Genomic DNA, 18,578 nt, shown 5'->3' on the forward strand with positions numbered 1-18,578 from the left:
TTCTCCTTATCTCAGTTGTAAGTGGTCTACCTTGTATCCTGAGACTATGATCCCTCGTTCTAGACAACTCCAGGGTGAGCTTTTCCCTTTATCCAATCTGTTCAGCTCTGTCACAACTTCAGCTATTTCAATGAGCTTCCTTCTCATTCTTCTAATTTTTTGGATAAGGAAGCCAAAACACAATACTCCAGATATGATCTTACCAAGGCCCTTTACAGTTGCACAAGACAAATTTGCTCATGTACTCAAATCTTTCTGCATATACCATTTGCCTGCTTACTGTATCTGCATGCTTGCCTCCAGTGACTGGAGCACAAGGACACCCTGATCACTTTGCACATCAAAATTTCATCATCTTCCACTGTTTAAATAATACTGTACAAAGCTGTTCTTCCCACTGAATTGGATAACTTCACACTTGTCCACATTTTACTTAATCTGTCATGTATTTGTCCACCTTGATGCCTCTTTACTTCTTTCTCACCAATCACAGTTCCTTCTTGTTTGTATCATCAGCAAACTTTAAAATATTACATTTAATCCCCACATCCAAATAAGATTTATTGAGAGAAAGAGAGAATAGGTGGGACCTAAGCACTGATCAATCTGCTGCTAGTCATTGCCTGCCATTGTGAAAGTGATCATTTATCCATATCCTCTGTTTCCTGCTCACCAATTCTCAATCCATGCCAGGAAACTATCTCCTATCCCATGTGCTTTAATCTTGCACATTGAACCTCTATGTGTGACTTTATCAATTATTTTCTAAAATACATGCATGATGTCCAATAGTTTTCCATTATCCATTACATCCTGGTCGAGTAGGTTTGCCAAATATCATTTCCTTTTCATAAATCCATGTTGACTTTTTAAAATCCTTTTGACATTTTCTAAATGTCCTGTTATAGGATCCTTCAGAATAGACTATACCTACTACTGATGCTAGACTAATCAGCCTATAATTCCTGGTTTACTCCTACTCTCTTTTTAAATAGTGGAGTTATATTTGGCACCCTCCAATCTATGGAACTGTTCGAGCTTTGAATTTCCATTCAGTGCTTTTGTGGCCATTTTGACAGCTCAGGTTGTCATCATGAGGCTGCTTTCATTTTTTAAAAATGTACAATCAGAAATAGATTTTGAAAATGGAATAAAGTCAAGGATGACAGCTCCAAAACTACCTAATAAATTGGCAAATGATATATTGACAAGGGCATTAATATTATGGTGAAAATAATAGAAATGAAAACCTCTTTTAGTCAATTTCCTCTTGACCGTCTATTTTAGCTAGTGTGTTATCTAGTTGCTACCTCAAAGCCAGTACCATAAGAGGCATTTGGCTGAAGAAGTATTACAGAAAGGTTGTTGGCAAAGCTTGAAGTCTAGGAACCATTTATCATTATCTGAATCTCTTGTGTTGGGCTAGCTCCATGTCTTTGAGTATGCTTTCCAAGGTCTAAGCTGGAGACCTGACAGGTCTGCTTACCTGAGAAACAGAAGCTTCGAAAAATTACAGAAGCGGGTTGCCGACACTCCAATATTGTCCTGGAGTATTCAAGAATTAAAAATTAACCTGTAGGACATTGCAAACCTCCAAGGAGGAAATCATGTTTTGTTTAATTTTGGATGCTTTTCTTTGTACAATTTTTAAAAAAGGAAGTAGGATAAAAGGCTGTAAGCCTGTAAATCAAGAATTATCCATTTAAGAAGGAAAGGCCTGTTTATATCCCAGGTTGTAGTATAGAAACAAGGGTCACTGTAGTGGTTGTAACAAGGTCAACCAGGTGGACCTTATAGAATATGAGTTACCTAATTGGGCCAGGTTAACAGCATCAACCAGGGAGCCCTATCTGACAGATGTAGACAGGAGTGTAAGTGGTTCTGTTCACTCTGTCAAGTCATTTCAGTGGTGATGAGAGTGGGATTAATGATGTAGCCATGCAACAGCGCCTAACATTTGAAGCCCAACTGGACTTTAAACAGGCACTACAACTGGCTTTGTCATTAGAAAATGAGGCAGTATAGCATTTGAGTTAAAGGGTATGCCGATGGAAGTGAATACCCTCCCCAGATTGACTGAGCGTGGGGGAACGCCAGTTGAGTGGAGGCAATTGTATAGCCTCATTTAGAACAAATACTGAAGAGGGACTCTAGGTCAGCGCACAGCAAAACCCCAAAACAAAACCAAGTCTTGTCCAGACAGTTAACATTTTCTTCAGGATCCGGGCAAGGAAGCCATTTAGTTGCTGGTAGGTGGACTCGAGAGAGCAAAAGAGGTGTGAATTGAATAAGAGAACTGTAGGCCGGCGTCCAGAAGTGCACACATCCTGGAAAGCCCACCCTAATTGGGGTGGGAATAGTTAAATTGCTTAGCGACATCCAAATCAGAACCAGTCTAAATAAATGTCTGGTTAACTGATTATCCGGTTCAAACGGAGGTTAATACTGGCGCAGCTATATCAGTGATTGTAGAAACAGTCTTTAACAAGCTTCACTGTGGACCCCAACCCTTAAGTTTGTGTAACACCTCAGTAGGACTGAGAACCTATACATATTGATGTTTCTTTGTCATATGAGAAGCAGCCTGTTCAGTTATCACTGATTATAGTAAAAGGCTCAAGCCCAAGCCAGATGGGGTGAAATTAGTTGAGGAAGATGCATGGAGATTTGCTCAAGATTCTTCAGTTAGAAAATGTCTGCCTGAATGAAGTTTTAATAAAAACCTGAACGTTTTTCAGGAAGGACTAGGGACTATCAGAGGAGGCAAGGTGACCTTGCATGTTGACTAGGAAGCAATTCCACAATTCTGCAAGACCAACCTGCTGCCATTTGCCTTATGTGCAGAAGTAGAATCAGAAATCAGGAGGCTGGAAAGCTAACAAATCATCAGACTAATCCAGTTTGTGGAATAGCAGCACCAGTCATACTGCTTGTGAAGCCTGACAGGTCAGTTCACCTTTGTGGGGATCTTAAACAAACGGTCAACTTGTTCTCATGGCTGGATAATCCAATACCTCGCATTGAGGACTTACAACTGGCAGAAGGGCTATCTTTCATGAAGCTGGGCATGATTGATGTGGACCTGCAATTGAAGTTAGGTGAGGATTCCCAGAAGTTTGCTACAATTAATACCCATAAGGATTTGTATCATTTGGGATATCATCAGCTGGTGCCATTTTTTAGCGGACAATCGAGAACCTTTTACAAGATCTACCCCATAATGCCATTTATCTGGATGACACGTTAAAAACAAGGAATTTAAAGCATTTAAAGAACTTGAATATAGTCCTTCGATGTTTCTGCAAGGTGGAAATATGTCTTAAAAGGAAAAAATGTGTGTTCCAAGACCTATTTGGGCTGCAGGGTTGACAAGACCAGGTTACCCCTATTGGAAGATAAAGTGAGGGCGATCAAAGGTACTAGCACTCCCACGTCTGTACTGGAGCTTAGATCTTTCCTTGTATTAGAGTCATAGAGATGTAGAGCACGGAAACAGACCCTTCAGTCCAACTCATCCGTGCCGAACAGAGTTCCCAACACAATCTAGTCCCACCTGCCAGTACCCAGTCCACATACCTCCAAACCCTTTCTATTCATATACCCAACCAGATAACTTTTAAATGTTGCAATTGTACTAGACCCCACCACTTCCTTTGGCAGCCCATTCTACACATGCACCTCCGTCTGCATGAAAATGTTGCCCCGTAGGTCTCTTTTATATCTTTCCCCTCTCATCCTAAACCTATGCCCTCTAGTTCTGGACTCTCCCACCCCAGGGAAAAGACTTTGCCTATTTATCCTATCATGCCCCTCATGATTTTATAAAACTCTATAAGATCACCCCTCAGCCACCGATGCTCCAGGGAAAATAGCCCTAGCCTATTCAACCTCTCCCTATAGCTCAAAACCTTTAACCGTGGGAACATCCTTGTAAATCTTTTCTGAATTCTTTCAAGTTTCACAACATTCTTCATATAGGAAGGAGACCAGAATTGCATGCAATATTCCAAAAGTGGCCTAACTAATGTCCTGTACAGCTGTAACATGACCTCCCAACCCCTGTACTCAATACTGTGACCAATAAAGGAAAGCAAACCAAATGCTTTATTCGCTCTCCTATCTACCTGCGACTTTACTTTCAAGGAGCTATGAACCTGTACTCCAAAGTCTCTTTGTTCAGCAACACTCCCTAGGATCTTACCATTAAGTGTATAATTCTACCAAGATTTGCTTTCCCAAAATGCAGCACCTCACATTTATCTAAATTAAACGCCATCTGCCACTTCTCAGCCCATTGGCTCATCTGATCAAGATTCCTTTGTACTCTGAGGTAACCTTCTTCGCTCTCCACTACACCTCCAATTTTGGTGTCATCGGCAAACTTATTAATTATACCTCTCGTCCAAATCATTTATATAAATGACGAAAAGTAGTGGACTCAGCACCGATCCTCGTGGTGAATTATTATGAACTGTTCACACATAACCTGGTCTCTATCCTTGCACTTGCTCTTGAAAAAGGTTCAGCCTTGGAAATGGTCTCATTGATGTAGCCTTTAGAAAAGTGAACAAGCAGGTATCATCTAAGATATTGGCTCATTATAATCCCAAGTGAAATCTGGTGTGATGCATACAATATTGGGGTAGTGTTGGCTCACAGATGGCCCAATGGAAAAGAATGCCCAATAGGTATGCTTCCTGGATTTCAGCTTATGATAGAGCAAATATGCCTAGGTAGAAAAGGAAGGTTGGCAGCTATCATTGGTGTGAGGAAGTTCCACCAGTATTATTACAGATGTAAATTTGGGATAGTAACAGACCTTAAATGTCTGCTAGAGCTTCTCAAATAGGACCGTGCTATGCCATTCATAGCTTCTGGTTGAATTTAGTGGTGGGCTCTCATTCTAACCGTACAATTAAAAGTTGGTACTTCTATCTGGGAGGCCAAGTAGCAAATGCGGATGCCTTGAGCACATCCTGTTGATAGGCACATCACCGGTGGTGCTGCTGCTGGAAGAGTCCATTCTGGTTTTAAACTTTCTGGGCATCCTTCTGGGTTGGTGTTGGTGAGGGGGTGTGTGAAACGGCATCAGAAACATCAATGCCAGACACAAGATTCCTCTAGATTAGAGTGATGCTGGAAAAGCACAGCAGATCAAGCAGCATCCGAGGAGCAGGAGAATCAGTGTTTCGGGCAAAAGCCATTCACCATTCCTGATGAAGGGCTTTTGCCTGAAACATCGATTTTCTGCTCTTCGGATGCTGCCTGACCTGCTGTGCTTTTCCACTCTAATCTTGACTGTAATCTCCAGCATCTGCAGTACCCACTTCTGCCTGCAAGACTCTTCTAAGCGAGAGAAATAGTTTATTTCAGGTGATGAAGTTTGGTGCTAAAACAAAATGACTAAAGGCCTTTCATGGGTAAAAGACATGGTTGACATGAGGCCAGGTCCCCTCCGAACAAAGTTCAGGTAGGTGTGAGGCAGTCCTGAACAAGTACGTAGACAACATAAAAGCTGCAAACTCGCAAAAAGGGCAGGAGCAAAACATACTCAGCCTCTCGCAACCTGTGAGTTCTCTCCCTCCTTCTAGTGAAGAAACCTTGGAGTCGGAGATGAACAGGGCAGATGTCACAGCTTCAATGCATTTACCGCCTTAAGAAAAGGATGAATTCCTTCTGAGATGCTCTGGGTGAAAGAGGCAGGCTGTGGTCCTGTACACACCACCCATATTCAAGGCTGAGTCAGTGGAAGCAGACTGGGCTCAAAAATGCCCTCGGAGAAGCTACAAGAGAAAGAGGAGGCCTATGTCCCCAGACTTAGAAGGGGAGGGATGTAGTGATTATACAAGGTCAGCCAGGTGGACCTCCTAGAATATGAGTTCCATGATTAGAACAGATTAACAGCCCCAATCTGGAAGCCCCGGCTGACATAGTTAAACAAAAGTGACAGCAGGCTCTGAGGAAGTGGGACCAGTGTTAAGTATTATGCACATGTAAGTAAAGGCTGATTTGGTGTCGGGATACTGGCCTCTGGAGTTATTTCAGTCACAGAATCAATCTTGGTCTAGCTTTCAGATTTTATTATATTTGGATTACCAAGCATTGTTTTCATACAAATTTTATAGGGATAGAGAAGATTTCTGACCCTCTGCCCTGAAAGCAACTAGAATGTTTCTGGCAGAACAGACAGCTTTGTTCATTTACCACAATTATAAAATATTTACCATTTTCTTTTGCTTAAACCCTTTCAAATAAGGATTTTTTTTTTCTTCGAGCAAATTTTTTCTATTATCGTAAGTCAATCTCATGATCTCTGAGTTAGAAGGAATCAAGTTTCATGAAGTGGGATGCAAATGTTTGCCTTCCGTGCAGATGGAAACAGGATTGAAGAATCCAATTGGCAATGATTGCAAGAAATGAAGTAAAAATGAATTGAAAATAGACCTACGCTGCGCCTGTTCCTTGAATCACGGACTTTTGAGTTTGCAGTGCGACTTCATTAATTTGGACCTCAGTAAAATCAATTTCAATTCTTCTGGAATATGATTAATTCAAATACACCATCATGTGCACTAGTGAGAAGAGAACAAAGGAGAACAATTATCGAGACTGTGGCTCGTAATCCAGATCATTGTTTTGTAGGCTGAGGTTAAACACACTTGAAATGAGAATATCCTCATCCTGTTGAATAGGAAAGGCAAGGGTGAGAGGCAGATTTAAACTACTGCAATAGACGTAGGTACGGTATGTGCGCACTCTTGCAGGGATCATTCCCAAAAATAGCCCTCTATTCTGACACTTAACTTTTTTTTGGGATCAGCACCCAATGTGAAGGTTTTTAGGACAATTTCAGTTTTGAATAGCTGGATTTGGAACATTCACCCTGTTTTTGGAAGGCGCCTCTAGAATGCAGGCCTGGTGGTGCATGCTCAAAGATCATTGAAAGTGGCAGGACGAATCAATACTCTCTTCATACACAAGGCTTCTGATTACAAAAAAAGAATTTGTGTTAAATATTTTCAAATCATTTAGATCTCAGCTTGAGAACTGTGTGCAATTTTGGGCATCACATCAGAAAAACAACATCAAGGCCTTCGAGCAGGAATAGAGGAGGCTTATTTGGATAATGAGGGCTGTGTAATTTCAGTTATGTGGAAGAGATTGATAAAGATGGGATTATTGTAAAGGTTAAGAGGTAATACTAATACTTAAAGAAGATTTTGATAGAAAGCTAGAGAGAATCTGGACTGAATTAATCTGTACATGTCAGTAAACATAAGTGGGCCCCAAGCCTGGATTGTTATAGAGTCATAGAGATGTACAGCATAGAAACAGACCCTTCGGTCCAACCCGTCCATGCTGACCAGCTATCCCAACCCAATCTAGTCCCACCTGCCATCACCTGGCCATTATCCTTTGAAACCCTTCTGATTCACATACCCATCCAAACATCTTTTAAATGTTGCAATTGTACCAGCCTCCACCACTTCCTTTGGCAGCCCATTGTACACATGCACCTCCCTCTGCATGAAAATGTTGCCCTTGAGGTCTCTTTTATATCTTTCCCCTCTCACCCTAAACCTAAGTTCTCTAGTTTTGGACTCCCCAGGGAAAAGACTTTGTCTATTTATCCTATCCATACCGCTCATAATTTTGTAAACCTCTGTAAGGTCATCCCCCAGCCTCTGATGCTCCAGGGAAAACAGCCCCAGCCTGTTCAGCCTCTCTTTATAGCTCAAATCCTCAAACCATGGCAACATCCTTGTAAATCTTTTTTGAACCCTTTCAAGTTTCACAACATCTTTCCGATAGGAAGGAGACCAGAATTGCACGTAATATTCCAAAAGTGGTCCAACCAATGTCCTCAACAGCCGCAACATGACCTCCCAACTCCTGTACTCAATACTCTGACCAATAAAAGAAAGCATACCAAACGCCTTCTTCACTATCCTATCTACCTACGACTCCACTTTCAAGGAGCTATGAACCTGCACTCCAAGGTCTCTTTGTTCAGCAACACTCCCTAGGACCTTACCATTAAGTGTATATGTCCTGCTCTGATTTGCTTTCCCATAATGCAGCACCTCGCATTTATCTGAATTAAATTCCATTGGCCACTTCTTAGCCCATTGGCCCATCTGATCAAGATCCTGTTGTAATCTGAGGTAACCTTCTTCACTGTCCACTACACCTCCAATTTTGGTGTCACCTACAAACTTACTATACCTCTTATGCTCGCATCCAAATCATTTACATAAATGACGAAATGTAGAGGACCCATTACCGATCCTTATGGCACTCCACTGGTCACAGACCTCCAGTCTGAAAAACAACCCTCCACCACCACCCTCGGTCTTCTATCTTTGAGCCAGTTTTGTATCCAAATGGCTAGTTCTCCCTGTATTCCATGAGATCTAACCTTGCTCACCTGTCTCTAATGGGGAACCTTGTCGAACGCCTTACTGAAGTCCATATAGATCACATCTACCTCTCAATCCTCATCAATCTTCTTTGTTACTTCTTCAAAAAACCCAATCAAGTTTGTGAGACATGATTTCCCACGCACAAAGCCATGTTGACTATCCCGAATCAGTCCTTGCCTTTCCAAATACATGTACATCCTGTCCCTCAGGATTCCCTCCAACAACTTGCCCACCACCGACATCAGACTCACTGGTCAATAGTTCCCTGGCTTGTCCTTACCACCCTTCTTAAACAGTGGCACCACGTTAGCCAACCTGCAGTCTTCTGGCACCTCACCTGTGATTATCGATGGCAAGATATCTCAGCAAGAGGCCCAGCAAACACTTCTCTAGCTTCCCACAGAGTTCTAGGGTACACCTAATCAGATCCTGGGGATTTAACTTTATGAGTTTTGAGACATCCAGCACTTGCTCCTCTGTAATCTGGACATTTTTCAAGATGACACCTTCTATTTCCCTACATTCTATATCTTCCATGTCCTTTTCCACAGTAAATACTGATGCAAAATACTCATTTAGTATCTCCCCCATTTTCTGCGGCACAACACAAAGGCCGCCTTGCTGGTCTTTCAGGGGCCCTATTGTCTCCCTAGTTACCCTTTTGTCCTTAATGTATTTGTAAAGACCCTTTGGATTCTCCTTAATTCTGTTTGCCAAAGCTATCTCATGTCCCCTTTTTGCCCTCCAGATTTCTCTCTTAAGTATGCCCCTACTGCCTTTATACTCTTCTAAGGATTCACTCGATCTATCCTGTCTCTATACCTGACATCTGCTTCCTTCTTTTTAACCAAACCCTCAATTTCTTTAGTCATCTAGCATTCTCTACACTTACCAGCCTTTCCTTTCACCCGAACAGGAATATACTTCCTCTAGATTTTCATTATCTCATTTCTGAAGGTTTCCCATTTTCTAGCTGTCCCTTTACCTGCAAACATCTGCCCCCAATCAGCTTTTGAAAGTTCTTGCCTAATACCGTCAAAATTGGCCTTTCTCCAGTTTAGAACTTCAACTTTTAGACCTGGTTTGATCTTTTCCATCACTATTTTAAATCTAATAGAATTATGGTTGCTAGCCCCAAAGTGCTCCCCCACTGACACCTCAATCACCTGCCCTGCCCTATTTCCCAAGAGGAGGTCAAGTTTTGCATCTTCTCTCGTAGGTACACCCGCATACTGAATCAGAAAATTTTCTTTTACGCACTTAACAAATTCCTCTCCATCTAAACCCTTAACACTATGGCAGTCCCAGTCTATGTTTGGAAAGTTAAAATCCCCTGCCATAACCACCTACAGAGAATGGAGATCTCCTTACAAATTTGTTTCTCAATTTCCTTCTGACTATTAGGGAGTCTATAATACAATCCCAATAAGGTGATCATCCCTTTCTTATTTTTTAGTTCCACTCAAATAACTTCTATGGAGGTATTTCCAGGAATATCCTCCCTCAGCATAGCTGTAATGCTATCCCTTATCAAAAATGCCACTCCCCCTCCTCTCTTGCCTCCCTTTCTATCCTTCCTGTAGCATTTGTATCCTAGAACAATAAGCTGCCAGTCCTGCCCATCCCTGAACCATATTTCTGTAATTGCTGTGATATCCCAGTCCCCTGTTCCTAACCATGCCCTGAGTTCATCTGTCTTCCCTATTAGGCCCCTTGCATTGAAATAAATGCAGTTTAATTCATTAGTCCGACCTTGTCCTTGCCTGCCCTGACTGTTTGAGTCGCTTCTGAGCACCCCCCCCCCCCAACTGACTAGTTTAAATCCTCCTAAGCAGCTCTAGCAAATCTCCCTTCCAGTATATCAGTCCCCCTCCAATTTAGGTGCAATCCGTCCTTCCTGTACAGGTCACTTCTACCCCAAAAAAGGTTCCAATGATCCAAAAATGTGAATCCTTCTCCCATTCATCTGCTCAATCCTCCTATTCCTGCCCTCACCTGCGTAGCACTGGGAGTAATCCAGATATTATTACTCTCGAGGACCTCCTTTTTAAATTCCTTCCTAACTCTCTGCAATCTCCCTTCAGAATCTCAACCTGGTCCCTTCCTATGTCTTTGGTTCCAATGACCTCTTGCTGGCCCTTCTCCCCCTTGAGAACATTCTGCACCCTCTCTGAGATATCCTTGATCCTGGCACCAGAGAAGCAATACACCATTCTGATTTTTTGCTGCTGGCCACAGAAACGTCTGTCTGTACCTCGGACTGGAGAATCCCCTAACACAATCGCTCTCTTGGAACCCGACCTACCCCTCATTGCATTAGAGCCAGTCTCAATACCAGAAACTTGGCTGTTTGTGCTACATTCCCCTGTGAATTGATCACCCCCTATATTTTCCAAAACAGCATACTTGTTTGAAATGAGGATTCCCACAGAAGACTCCTGCACTAATGTTCAGATGTGGCGATGTCTTCCTGCAACTAGTGGGTCATTGAATATATTCAAGGCTGAGTTCATTTGACTTTAAAGAAGGAAAACGTGGATGGTTATGGGGGAGGCAAGAAAATGGTCTTAAGAAAAGTTACAGAGTCAGACCGCACAGAAACACCCTTACCTTTCCTGGAGTTAACCCATCTATGTGACTGTATCTGCGACTTTTCCCCCTTCCTATAACTGCCATCCATCATAGACCGTTGCTGTTGCAAATTCCTCATTGCCTCTAACTGTCTCTTCAACTGATCCATTCAATCTGATAGGATTCACAACCAACAGCATTTATTGCAGATATAATCCACAGTAACCCGTAAACTCTTCTTAAACTCCCACATCTGACAAGAAGCGCATATCACTCTACTAATGGCCATTTTTGCTCCTTCACAATCAACAGACCAAGAAAATAACACCGTCTTATTCCTCTACAAAACACTGCTCCAGGTTAAATTAATAGTTATGGCTTATATTTTAAATTTAATCAAGAGACATCTCTCAAAAAACATATAGAGAAGGTGTCTGTCAGTGCAACTTTATTTGAGATGTATTTTAGCTACCTCCAAGTTCACTGTCCAATTTCCTAACCTGGGCTTGCCAGTGTGCGACTTTGAGAAACATAGACAATCTTTTAGACCATGCAGTGTATCAAATGAGCTGTTCATAAGAGAACTTTGAATAAGCTACTGTTCAACAGCTTAATAAAGAGTTGGGTGTTAACTGGAATCTTAACGGAGGAATGGGAAGGAATGGAAAAACAAGGGGCTTATATAGATAAAAGCTTGGTCACCAACGTCCAGTATCAAAGGAAAGAAGAATTTTGTGGCAAGATTTAAGATGGAGGTTGAGACGTGGAATGCAGATGAGATGGGTTGGTGAGGAACATTGTCAAGTTGGGGGAGATGAAAAGCAGGGTGTATGAAGCCACGAAAATAGTTAAACAACAAAGTAGGAATTTTATGTTTGAGATGTTAGGGAGCTGGGAGCCAGGAACCACTAAAGGTTAGCAAAGAGAAGTATAATAGGTGAATGGGATAGGAAAAGCAGCTAATCTCAGAAGAACTGAAGTTTATATAGTGTCGAGGTTAGGAAGTGACTCAGGTGCACATCTGAATGGATAGGTTTGAAGTTGACAAATCCCTTATTCACATGTTACACCAGAATTTCTCCAACATTGTACAATGTAAATTTCTCTGAAGTGATTTGGTGCAAAACAAGTATGATATGTTGATGACTCTGGTGTACAAATCTACTGTTATGAACCAGATTTACTTTAATCATTTCATGAATCTAGACACTTGATGTGCTGCACTTAAGTTGTTTCCGGACAGAGACCTCCATGCAGCACTCACGTTTTTTGCCACAAAACCACCAAAAAATTAGCCATGATTATATGTAAAGGCAGAAACAAGTTCTCTGAAATATCCCTCATGCAGTTGGGGATTTTTGAATTCTAGAACATGATTTCCACAGAGGTTGTCCTGGAGACAGTTAGGAGTTCCCTGAAAAGATTACAAAATGGCTAAAATTAGCTGTTTGCACTGTTGAGAAACAGTGGACTTTGGCCTATCCACTGGCAAAGCAAGAGTTAGGCTTTCTATCACAGAAATTCAGGGCCATTTAGTTCACATATATATCCTGATTTGAGAATACTTTGTACAAAACATCAATAAGTGTGACTAACAGTTTTCAATATTTGAAGTATATTGGCTCAGCATTCTTTTGTTTTGAAAATGAACTCTTTTCAATGGAATATTATATAATGTTGATATAATAAGGTCATTATTTTACTCAGTATTATTCTTTTACCTTTACTCTTTAGCACTATTGTCATTAGTTCCACGGATGTCAACGTGGGAGGACAGTACACAAACTCATCACTTGTGGGTTGCTGCGAAATGATGAATTTTCCTACATTCAACTGTGATCAGATCTCTTTCTAAAAATGAGAAAAATGATTGGAAAACTGTAATGTCTTAATTTGCAGCTTTATTGTATTGATTAGTTTACTGTACATAGTATGTCTAATCCACTCACTCCACTACTCATTTCTCCACTACACACTTGAGAAACATAGACCCCACAAGTCTACTGCTTTAGAAACACATTCACAATTCATATGCCTTGTTGAAAGTAACAGTGATGTTATCCATCTTTTAAAATACATTCATCATATTACAGACATCTCCACATGAACATTTTCCCATCGTTTCTAATGAGATATAGTGCTTCTTTCAAGTTGAAATTGGAATACCAAATGGATAGAACAGCCATTTGAAGCAGAGGTACAAGCAAACAAAGTGCGTGTCCCTGATGCCACAACTAACACCCAGAGAGATTTCCCTTTAACGCTCTACCTGATAAAATTTGCTGTTTGCTTTCAAACTAATTTGCTGTACGCTCTAAGTATCCTGCACACCTCAGCAGTAGCTATTTCCCAGTGGCAATGCTGATTTCTCACAGCTTGTGTCTCTGAATGGGTCAACAAAATCAGAAGCTAGTCTACCTTCTTTAAATGAATGCAGGCCCATAGACACCCATCTCTGGTAAAATTGCTGAAGTGTGTGATCAGAATCTGCTTTCTGCCAACAAGTTGGCATCCCAAAACGCATTGTAAAACAATGGCTACTGTTTACACATGTTAAAGCATTTCTCAATACAATGTCAGATACAACTACAAAATTGTCACAATATGAGAACCTTTGAGGAAAGCCACAGCTTCCTAGTCAGCCAACTCCTCATCTCTATGTACAGGTTGCTTTTTATTGGATCCTGTAAAATAGTGAAATTGAATACTCAACCCTAAATTTCTGTATTGATATCTCTTCCAAAATTTGGCAATATAATTTCAAAATCTATTTGAGGGTTTCTAACACAAATCACACAGAGTACATAACCCATTAACGCTACACACTTTAACCAAAATGCTTCTTCAGCATCAGAGGCACTGTGTCAATAGATTATGAGAAAATATCTGAGTACTTAAGAAGAGTGTTACATAACTAGAAGAATGAACAAAGTGTATCATAAATGAAATAAAGCCTGCTAAAATTCCAGTAAATAGGGCTGAATTGTGTCTGCAATGTCCGGGAATATGCTAATTCCCTTGATGGAGCCTAATTTCCTAAACCTCAATTTGTCTTGACCATTAACATGAGGATTAGAAAAACCTGGATTGGGAACTCCCATTTCCTGAACCTCAAAGTTTGGATGCAGTGGGCCTAGAGACAAAAACAATTACAAGACAAATTGGGAGCCTTTGAAAATAAAATTTTAAAGTAAATATGATACTCCTAAAATAGCCATTATTCCTGTACTTAGCAGGGCCATGACACTTCTGCACCTGAACCTAGCAACTAGAAGCTGGATTTTCTAGCAGAATGAACATATAAGCAAACTGAGATGTGCCCAGTATACTTTTATGGGTTAATCCTGGATGAATTATAAGCCAAAATCATGGCCCTTGGAATGTTAGGCTATACTATTGCACCTCATAACTCCAAAAATTCTCCAGGTTGCCTGTGGATGTGAGTAAACATTGTGAATCAGTTGTGTCTACTGTTGGGGAAATATATACTTTGTTCCTCAGTGAGCAAGAAAAAATGAGATGGTGGCATACTATCACTTCATCATCTGGTATATTTCTCACACTAAGCACTTGATTTACATTCCAAGGCAGATATTCTATCCTCACTTATTATTGACTTTCGTGTCCAAGGAACTGTGCATTCTGTGAAGGAATGGACCAGAAAATTACACCCTATTGTCAGAAGTACAGCAATCAAATATACAAACCCTTCTAACGTTTATTTCTGTTGATCCCAAGATGGTGTATTTTGATTCCTCCTATCATAAATATACATTTATTTAAATTTTTAATGTCCTCCCCCATGGTGAGGTATTCAGCTAATTGTAGGTGCATATTGGAAGATCATGGGTGTCACACAACCCTGTGAGCACCCAAGTTTGCAAATTACCTTGTCACTGGTGAGAATTCACAAAATCTATGTTACAATATACATTGACTAATAAGTCTTTTTAACTTCGAAAATGTATTTTCAAATTTTATGACCATTGAATGTTGGAAATTTATTATGTTTGTTATTTAAAAGATGGGAATGATATGTCTTGAGGAATGTCATTTGTGACTTAATTGAACTGCTTCTCATTAAATGCATCTACTCGTTTCTTTAACTTTAGTCTATTGTCATTGCACAGCATAGTTTTCAGTTTAGAACAAACAATATATAAACTAAACAACTTGCTTGCTAGTCAGTTGCAGAATTCAGATTCATTAAGCCTTGAATTGCATAACGCGACTGTATGGGGAATCACAGAACATTAGAGCACATGTCATACTTATTTTGACAATTTGCAGAGCTACCCAACTAGTTCTGTTTTCATTCTTTCAAACCTGCCCCCAAAATGATTTCCCTTTTAGTATATTACAATTCCCTTTCAAAAGGAACTGTTGAATTTGCCTCCGCCATATTTCCTTGCAGTTTATTCAGATTATAGAAACAGAGTTAGTGTTTCAAATTGGTGATCTTTTATTAGAATAATCTGTCAGACATGCTACCATTCCAGTGTACCTCTTCTGCACCCTCTGTAGTCCTTTGGCAACTGTCTAAAGTTCAGAGTTCAACATAATACTCCAGTTCAAGCTTACTAAATGCTAAACTAGAGTTTAGCTTCCTTTCTCTAATATTCTTTGCTTCCATGATGTTTTAAAATTTTGGTCATGGAATGTGGGTGTAACTGGCCAGGTCACCATTTATTATCCATTTGTAACTGTCCTTAGGAAAGTGCGGCAAACTGCTGTACAGGTACTCCCACAGAGCTGTTAGTGAGGGTGTTCTGGATCATGATGCAGTGACAGCAAAAGAATGGTGAAATAGTTCCAAATAAGGATGGTGTGTAGCTTGGAGGGGAACCAGGTGGTGATGGTCTCTTGAATCTGCTGCCCTTGCCCTTCTAAGTGGTGGGGATCATGTGTTTGGAAGGGACTGTAAAAGATGCCTATGGTACTACATCTTGTAAATGGTACACACTTACAACTATATGTTAGTGATGAAGGGAGAGAATGATGAAGAGAGAGACTGTTGAAGATCATGGATGAGGTACCAGTAAAGCAGGCTTTTGATGATGTGGAGCTTCTGGAATGCTGTTGGAGCTGCATCCAAGTAAATGGAGAGTATTCCATTGAAGCCTTTGTGGATGATGAACAGTCACTGGGAGATAGATAATGAATTACTTGCCATAGAATTCCTAGCTTCTTAATGGATCTTTTAGCCATAGCAGTTTCTGGTCAATGGTAATATCAAGGATGACAATATTTAAAGGTTGTTAGTCATATTCTCTCTTGTTTGAGATAGTGATTGCCTGGCAAGAGTGGAGTATGAATGCTAGTTATCAAATGAAGCCTCAGTGTTATGAAGATCCTGCTGTAAATGAACACAGACTGCTTCAGTATGAGGAGTTATAAATGCTACTGAAAACTGCAATCATTAGCAAGCATCCCCACTTCTGTCATTGTTATGGAAGGTAGGTCATCATTGAAACAGTTGAAGATTGATGGGGCAAGGTCATGAGCCTGTGAACCTGCTGCAGTGATGTCCTTGGGCCAAAATGATTAACCTCCAAAAAACACTACCATCTTCCCTTGGGCTAGATATAACTCCAATACTTAATGATCTCACTCTTCCAATAAAAGTATATCACTTCACACTGTGTTAAACTTAATTTACTCTGTATATGTACATTTTACCTGTCTTAAGTTTATTAATATTCTCTTTTTATTACTTTTCTGGGTTTCAGATCATTTGCAAACTTTGAAATCTTGTCCTGTATACCCATGTCTATGTCAATCATAAAGAGATCTGCATACCAACCTCAACATAACCACTGTATACTTTTCTCTCATCTAAAAATCAACCATTCACAAATGCTCCATACATATGTCCCTTAATAACTGAATGCTATAGTTGTACAGCAATAAGAAAAGAAAGAACAAAGAAAATTTATAGCCCAGGAACAGGGCCTTCGGCCCTCCAAGCCTGAGCTGATCCAAATATACTGTCTAAATCTTTTGGCCAATTCTTAAGCATCTGTATCCCTCTGCCCCCCACCCCCCCCCCACCTACTCATGCATCTGTCCAGACACATCTTAAATGAATCTACCGTGCCTACCTCTACCACCTCCGCTGGCAATGCATTCCAGACACCCACCACCCTCTGTGTAAAGTACTTGCCGCATGTATCTCCCTTAGACTTTTCACCTCTCACCTAGAGAGTGTGACCTCTCGTTATTGAATCCTTCACCCTGGGAAAAAGCTTATCTTTATCCACCCTGTCTCTACCCTTCATGATTTTGTAAACCTCAAACAGGTTCCCCCCCTCAATCTCCATTTTTCTAATGAAAACAAACCTAACCTACTCAACCTCTCTTCATAACTAGCATCTTCCATGCCAGGCAACATCCTCGTAAACCTTCTCTGCACCCCTCTCCAAAACATTCACATCCTTTTGGTAATGTAGCGACCAGAACTGTACACAGTATTCTAAACACGGCTGACCTAATGTCTTGTACAATCTTAACATGACTTGCCAGCTCTTATACTTAGTACCCCGTCCAATGAAGGCAAACATACCATATGCTTTCTTGACCACTCTATCCACCTGTGCAGCAACCTCCAGGGTACAATGGACCTGCACTCCCAGATCTGTCTGCCCATCAACTTTTCCCAAGACACTTTTGTTCATTGTATAATTCGCTCCAGAATTAGACTTGCATAAATGCATCACCTCATATTTGTCTGGATTGAACTCCACCTGCCACTTTTCTGCCCAACTCTCCAGTCTATCTATATCCTCCTGTATTTTTTGACAGTCCCTTATGCTTTCTGCTACTCCACCAATTTTCATGTCATCTGCAAACTTGCTGATCATACCAACAGTGCCCCCAAAACTGACCCCTGTGGAACACCACTGGTCACCTTTCTCCATTTTGAGAAACTCCCTTCAACTACTACTCCCTGCCTCCTGTTGCTCAACCAGTTCTTTATCCACCTAGCTAGAATACTCTGCACACCATGTGACTCCACTTTCTCCATTAGTTTACTATGGGGAAACCTTATCAAACGCCTTACTGAAGTCTATGTATATGACATCAACAGCCCTCCCTTCATCTATCAACCTCATCACTTCCTCAAAGAACTCTATTAAGTTGGTAAGGCATGATCTACCCCGCACAAAACCATATTACCTATCACTGATAAGCCCATTCTCTTCTAAATATAAATAGATCCTATCCCTCATCACCTTCTCCAGCAACTTTCCCACCACTGATGCAGGCCGTGAGTGGGCGGCATGGTGGCACAGTGGTTAGCACTGCTGCCTCACAGCGCCAGACGACCCAGGTTCAATTCCCACCTTGGGCGACTGTGTGGAGTTTGCACATTTGCCCAGTGTCTGCGTGGGTTTCCTCCGGGTGCTCCGGTTTCCTCCCACAGTCCAAAAGATGTACAGGTTACGTGAAATTGGCCATGCTGAATTGTCCCTAGTGTTAGGTGTAGGGGAATGGGTCTGGGTGGGTTGCTCTTCGGAGGGTCGGTGTGGACTTGTTGGGCCAAAGGGCCTGTTTTCACACTGTAAGTAATCTAATCTAGTCTAA

General features: G+C 41.0%; 1 protein-coding gene across 1 annotated transcript in view; it reads left to right on the forward strand.

Moving 5' to 3' along the window:
- Nucleotides 1-15,016, forward strand: part of LOC140486527 (solute carrier family 28 member 3-like) — a 226,467-nt gene extending 211,451 nt beyond the window's left edge. Inside the window, exon 18 of the mRNA XM_072585796.1 lies at nt 12,729-15,016. Within this exon, the coding sequence (XP_072441897.1) occupies nt 12,729-12,849 (121 nt within the window). The 3' untranslated portion in view covers nt 12,850-15,016. The remainder of the gene's footprint in view (nt 1-12,728) is intronic.
- The last annotated feature ends 3,562 nt before the right edge of the window (nt 15,017-18,578 follow it).

Source organism: Chiloscyllium punctatum, chromosome 2 (assembly GCF_047496795.1).
Source record: "Chiloscyllium punctatum isolate Juve2018m chromosome 2, sChiPun1.3, whole genome shotgun sequence".
Lineage (NCBI taxonomy): Eukaryota > Metazoa > Chordata > Chondrichthyes > Orectolobiformes > Hemiscylliidae > Chiloscyllium > Chiloscyllium punctatum.